General features: G+C 41.8%; 1 protein-coding gene across 1 annotated transcript in view; it reads right to left on the bottom strand.

Annotated features, from left to right (window-relative positions):
- The window catches only part of SLC2A4RG (SLC2A4 regulator), a gene marked incomplete at its 5' end in the record, with an annotated part of 23,024 nt that overhangs the window by 5,832 nt on the left and 10,136 nt on the right, over positions 1 to 7,056 (bottom strand). The window contains 2 exons of the mRNA XM_010145395.1: positions 1,784 to 1,888; positions 5,747 to 6,008. Coding sequence (XP_010143697.1) covers positions 1,784 to 1,888; positions 5,747 to 6,008 — 367 coding nt within the window. The remainder of the gene's footprint in view (positions 1 to 1,783; positions 1,889 to 5,746; positions 6,009 to 7,056) is intronic.

Raw genomic sequence — 7,056 nt, 5'->3', positions numbered from 1 at the left:
CATAGAAAATGCAAAGGTGTGCAAACCTAACAGGGTTCCCCCCTGCTGCCATCTCCCCCACCCCCCCTTTTTTTTTTTTTCCTAAACAGCCTTATGAATGTTGTTAGAGATATAAAAGCAGTTCATATGGTTCCCAGAGTGGTTTATAATTCTGACATCATCACTGCTTCCCCAGGTTTTTGTACTGAGACTATTTTAAAACTGTGTTTAAATCATTGGCATATCCACACAATCCTCAGAAAGTGATGTGGCGTTTCCTAAATTCTTTTGAAAACTCTCCGCTCTACAGCCACAAATCAACGTTGTTGCTCAAACAAGTAAACTCAATGCATACATGTCTAATCTTATTCTCTTAAGAGTCTGATTTACAATGTGGCTAATTGCATTTTTAGATTCCCAACACTCCTGGCACCAATTGCTGCTACTCCTCAAAAGAAGCCAGTTTCATAATTACTCCATATTAACCCCATTGTTGGGAAATCAAATTCTCGAGGAACTTCATGGATAGCATCCTCTGTCAAGGCACTCTCGTTGAAATTGCTGCCAGCATGATGTCTTTCACTGTTAGTTGTTCCTTGATGGAATTTAATAAATATTCATTGGCAGAGTGCAGTGTAATTGATTCAGCCACTTTCATTTGTTATCAGCCTTGCAGGATGCCACAGCCTCTGCAGAAAATCTCCGAAGATTTGCCAAAGGTTGACAGTAAGAAGCTTTGGAGATTCACTGGGTGAAGAGAAGCGAGGGAAATAGTATCTCTTGTCGCCATGTCTAATATTCACTGGCAGGAGAAAAAAAGCTCTATGGTTCTTTGTATGAGCAATGTGCCTTATATAACACACTTTGAAAATTCATAAACTAATAAAGTGTAATATTAAATGAGATGTTATAATATCAAAAAGGTTTATGATTAGAGAATATCCTTTTATACTGAAAAATGCTTTCCAATAAGAACTAGGATACTTTACATTAATAGTTATTTCTATTTCTTATACAGAGGATTTCCCTCTACTCATAAATCAGCATTTACGTTTACTTTTAGTATTCAGCATGACAGGCATGGTAGTCCATGCTTAAGCAAACACTGCATTTTTGCAGTCCTGTTCATGAAACCAGGCGTTGTACACTAGCTTTTTTGAAGCAAGGGTCAGAGCTGACTTTACATCTAATACACCTTCATTAAAAAGTTGTCAAACTGCAATATGTATTAATATCAAAATGCAGTATGTATTAAACACATTTTCTGTAAAAAACAGTAATTTTCTGCTATCGGTAGGGGCTACATATATTGTAGCCTCCTCAGATCAGACTTTGTATTTCATCTCATTGTTTCTTTCAGCTGCCTTTCAAACATGCTTCAACTTCCAAGTTCATTTAGGTATGAGCCCTACTGCTTTACTCTAATCAGCCAGATAGCATAACCATCACCTCACCAATTTTCCACCTCGTTTTGGAAGAAATCTCTTAGTGGCACACAAAGCAGCATGTAATGCCCGGCTCTGCACCTACCAGAATCTTCTTTTGTAAGCATATAGTTTAAAAATATATATACTATAGATCAAATTGTCTGCTCGTAGACACTGATGCAAAAAACCCTAACTGTTCTGAACGAAAGAGATGGGCAAAAGTGTTCAAATCAGCCGTGCTGGCAAACTGAATATTTGACTTGTTTCTTTTTGGTATCTGTTATATCAAATTTACTTCTATTATGAAACAATGTGAAACAAAAAGTTCTAAAAACTTATTATTGTTTTCTTTCTTTCTTTTTCTGTTGTTCACTTACTGGAATGCCAGTGAAGGTAACTGGAGGCGACTGCCAAGAGATGCTAAAGCTACTGCCATTGGGAGTGAATTTTGCTGACCCTGGAATGTTCACCGGAGGAGTGGCCTGTGTGAAAAGAAAATATTATTCCAATAAGAAGAACCATTCCTCTTCCAAAGCTTCCCTCACTGAAATTGTAAATCTACAAGAGACTTTCCGAGGTAGAGAAAACCTGTATGCTGACAAGCATTTTACCTTTATGAGAGGGATAATCATGGATAAGCCAGTAATGAAGGGATATATTTATATATCACTGTTCTTAACACCTTGTGAGAAAGCTCTCAGAAGAATCCACACAAACCCGTTAAAAGCTAGATCTGATAAAAAACCCACACAAAATCACATATCATATACAAATAGCTTTTAAAATAACGTCAGCTAGCAGCAAAAAAATATGACAAATGATCATCTATTCCAGAGCGAAAAACAAAGCAGTACTTAGACTCATAGCACCTGAAGACCAGTTGGTGAGGCTTCTTGGACAATAGGGTTAACGATCAACAGTAAGGGTTGGTCATTTCTTGTTTATCAGATAAATGTTACTAAGAATCATCCCAATTAAAACAGTCTTTCCAAGGAGCTGAAAAAAGCAAACAATTTGAAGGGCCCCCAGGCCCCCTGAACTCTTATGTTCCTCCCATCTGGGCTGTAGTATCCAGTGCTGCCCTGGGGTGCAACACCCAATAACCTGAGCTCAGACCGTTGAACATCTTTCACCTTGTGTCTTCCCCTGATTTTCTCACTGGGCTGTAAGCCCTCAGGAATTCTTCCCTGCCCCTTTTCAAATACCATTTAACTTACAGAGTCAGAAAATTCATACCTTTGCAGCTACCCTGCCTAGCAGGAGCATGAGCAGCCACCATGAACAGAGGCTCCCTTTGACTCTTGAATTCCAAGCTTTCACCAAAAAAACCCCAGGCTCTTTGGTTTAAACTTATGAAGAACTTGCTATTAAAAATAAGCCTTTACTTCTGTCTTTCAGTTGTGTTTGTATTTCAGGCTACTGAAGTTGTCTCGCCGCTTCAGGGAAGAGAGTGGTTCCCTGAGCCACCAGGAAGAGAGGAGTGATGACAAACTACATCCTGATAGTCCCCATTAAACATAATCTTCAGGGTAAACAAGTGCTGAAGCAATCCCCTGGAGTCTCTCCAATGAAAAGGAATGGAGACCACCAGCTGACTCCATCTGTGACAGTGATGCTCTGCAGGCTGCCAAGCCTGCTGACAGTTCCAAGAGAATCCAGAGACATGAGGACCAAATGACCACTGAGGTCCATAAAATATAAGAACCTCTCTGAAAGGCATCAAGAAAAATTTGGCATCTCCAGATGGCACCAGTGGTGCTTCATGACAGCCCTGTTCAAATGGGAAGGAGTGAATGGCCATAGCACTCCTGCCAGAAAGAACGGAAGGTGGCTGGGTGGGCAGTGAGGCTGCACTGCCTCCACTCAGCGCCTTGCCAGGATAAACAGCTCAACAGGCAGCTTCCTCAGGTATTTGACTAAGACCCGCAAGGGGAACCCTAACATGCTGAAGGAGCCCACCTGCAGTTCCTCTGTAGCTGAATTTTACAGGAACAGGCACTGGTTTCATTATGAAATGTGAAGTATGAGCATTTTAAAATTGCTGCACTTTGCAGTTGCCTAAAATACCATGGTCCTGAACTCTTTTTTCTCAGTGCGTAAACATCTACTTCAGACATCATCAGATTTAGACAGTCAATCAACTTGTTCATGTGTTTCCCAGATGTGCACCTTTACTCATCAAGCACAGCCACCTTCTTCAGCCTAACATTTCAGAAATCTCTTTCATGAGGTAAGTAATCATAACATTACTATGAACTGAGGAGCTTCTATACTCCGATCTCATTTTGCTTAGAGCAAATATCTTAATGGATAATTTATAATTATTTAATTGTGCCAGCATTGCCCTTATATCTGAAATAGCAATTGCTCGTCCTCTTCCTCTCTCATATTTGTCCTCTCAGCTTCTTCCAGGCAGCAATGCCATCCTATTCTCACCCCTGCTTTGCCTTAGCTGTCAGTTCCTGAGCTGGAGAGGCCCTCTGTGTCCTCCCTTCCTTCTTCACTCTGATCATCTCTTCTAATTGGAGCCCATTACCCTTGATCTTGGTTGACCAGAACTCTACTCAAGATCTCGGTTGAAGTTATCTGGGGGTCTTGTACGACGACATTAAAAATCCCTGTCTCTCCTAGATATTTCTTACCCAAGAGTGCTCTTTTTTTTTTTTCTTCACAGCTCTATTCTTGTTGGCTCACATTCTGTGCTTGATTAATGAACATAGGTTTCCTCCTCACATACTCTTCTAGCTACCTCAGTTTGAAGCAAAGTTCAAAGTTTATTCCCTTCTACACAACACATTAGTCACAAGAATGTTTAAATGCTATGAGCGAAAGCTGGGCTCAATTCCTTCTCTTTCTGATGAGCAGCGAATCTCCACCTTGCCTCCTGGAGAGTGTTGTTCTTGCTGGGCTAGAGGGACCCTGGTACAGGACACCTCTGACCTGCTCTGCCAGGGTGCTTTGCAAGGATAACCTGAATGGCTTGAGCAGGGACCCCGTCTCCTGCTTCCAACTAGAAAGCCTTGAACAGTGTGGACTGTGTCACCCCTCACTGATGAGAAAAGTGTTGAAACCAGAGCAATGTGAGAAGGAGGCAGGGCTCAGACACTTAGAGTCCTGTGTCATGGAATACATCAATTCAAATCCAATTCAAGCAGCTTAAACATTTGAACTAGGATTTCCTTACTCAAGTGCTTTACTCAAACGCTGCTTACAAAAAAGGATTAAGTGAGTCCAAATTGCAGGGAAGACCATCAGGACTGCAAATTCCAAATGAAGTGAGACTGTTCTCAGCAGCCTAGACTTGGTGCTTCACTTTGAGAGAGACAGGGCTTAAGTTAGACAAAGAATCTTTCTCCCTGCTGTCTTGATCAGTCCTCAGGTTGGTGTGATACCTGATGCAGCTCCCACCTGAGATGCCAAGCTTCCACCCACGCTTTCTGCCGTGCACAGAAAACAAGCCTACGAATCCTGTGTAGTTCCCTCTGCTCTTTCAGTGAGTCTGCTCCAGACACACAACAAAAAGGTTTCATCTGTACAACGTTGTATACAACAGTTACTGCTTGTGATAAATTTAAGAGAGTCCAGTTCTCCAGTGCATACACATACACAGGTCATGGATCACACTACTTCAAAGCCTCTCTTCTTCTTTTCTCATATGGTATCCAGACGAAAACTTGTCAAATTTTAGTGTGCTTTTGAAATTAATGCTTTCGGTCCAAACTTAGTTCAAAGTTTTTGGAGCAGCAGTTTTTGGATCTGATTGGATTTCTGCCATTTGCAAAGCATTACTTCTAAGAGCAGGAGCATACCATACATGCCTTTTCATTCTTCCTGCCCTACCTCACATCTGCAAACTGACATCTCACACTGTATGAATAAAGGAAATTACTTGTTCCTGGCACCCCTTGGGTACTTGCCCTCAGACACATCCAGTACAAGCAGAGGTGAAATGACAGCTCTGGGAGGGATGTGGCTGACTGAATGAGAATTTTTGCAATGCAGGAGGCCACATCCGAGCACATCACCTTGGGCCCTATTTATGATCAGGGGAGAATTAATGGATGTAGGCAGTGAAATACATGGAGCGACTCTTCTCAACCTGAAGTAGGCACGTATGTGTGTCTGGATAAACAGCACCCGAAAAATCCATCGGCTGTGGTAGGAACACAGACAAACAAACAATTAGCTCAGAAGCGGACATCTGAATTTAAGTGAGATGAATCCCTTGGCCTGCCCTGAAAACTTTTCAACCCATTAAAACTCAAACACTGTGATCTGACATCGCTTTATACATCCGTGACATTAGTGTAATCAGTGAAGTTCACTCTCACTAGCGTTACCTGGTAAGCATGGTCCGTGTGTACGAGGTAGAGGTTGGTAGGAGCTGAGCGGCTCAGAGGTGTCATCAATTTAGTCTCAGTTTTGGCACAGGAAGTTTCAGGACGGATTGCATCTTGGGTGGGAAAGGAAGGAGGAGATGCTAAAGATGGAGAGACTGGGGAAAGACTGCTTAAGCCATCAGCTACTGAGTCCGTGTTGAGCCTGATTTCTGTATAGTAAAAATCCTCCTCTCCATCACTGTAGTCAGACTCTCCTACACGTCTGTATCAAGACAAAGAATGAAGGATTGCTTAAATGAAAGCAAGAACCCCAAGGTAAATTTTACGTTCTAGATGCATGCGCAAATATATTTGTACTATCAATAAATTAATATTCCCAGTTTCCACCCTATTTTATCACCAGTCTGGCTGCAGGGAAGGTGGAGAGGAAAAGAAAATCATCTAGTCTGAAGGGAAAAGAAGTAGGAATTAGTTTTCTCTGTGTTATTCTTGATTAATTCTTTGACCTCGGAGTAGATGTTTAACTTCTATGCTTCATCTTAAACATAGGCTTTTCATTCCTAACTGTTGAAGTTAACAGGAATCTTAATGTACTTTGACTTGAGAAATGTCAGAGCAGCCACAGAAGGACAGGTAAATGTAACAAACACAGGCAAGATATGATTCACTAATGTTATGGCAAACAATATGTAATCTTATCATAGGTTACTTAATGAAACCAAATATAGTTATGGCCGTGGTTCACCATAACTTTCCTTGGCATAACAGAAGAAGGTGCTAGAAAACAGTCTCACCATGCGATTCACAAGGCAGAGAAAGGACGTACATGGGCTGGCCTGCCAGTACAGGACTTTCTGGTCCAATTCTCTGGAAGCAGACTTACTGAAGGAGGAGATGCAAAAGGTTTAATTTCCCCTGCATCGCTAGCACTACCTGCTGTGTGTTTGGGCGCAAGTGCTAGAAGTGAAGCAGCCCAGTCAAAGGAGCAGTTGCCAGAAGGTTACACGTCCTGAAGTCCAAAACAAATCACTATTTTAGAATGTTCATAATCCACACGCTATACAGAGGTAACTCATAGCTCTCACACACACGTATTTTCTCCTGGATCTTCCATATGGGAAATCAGAGCCCTAAGCATCCTTCTGCTTGCATGTCCATATCAGGGCTGAACGCTGGGCCATTCTTTTTCTAGACACACACCCCAAAACAAGCCACTTGCCAGTTTTCAACCTGCTTGTCCATACACCTCTGCTTGTGGTCCTCTGACCAACTTACTCAACAGAACTTGTTGGAAGAGCATGGGTTCAGCA

The sequence above is a fragment of the Buceros rhinoceros genome, unplaced genomic scaffold, assembly GCF_000710305.1.
Source record: "Buceros rhinoceros silvestris isolate BGI_N320 unplaced genomic scaffold, ASM71030v1 scaffold22380, whole genome shotgun sequence".
Taxonomy (NCBI): Eukaryota; Metazoa; Chordata; class Aves; order Bucerotiformes; family Bucerotidae; genus Buceros; species Buceros rhinoceros.
Note: the sequence above shows the minus strand (reverse complement) of the source record. Positions and strands in the feature narration are given on the sequence as shown.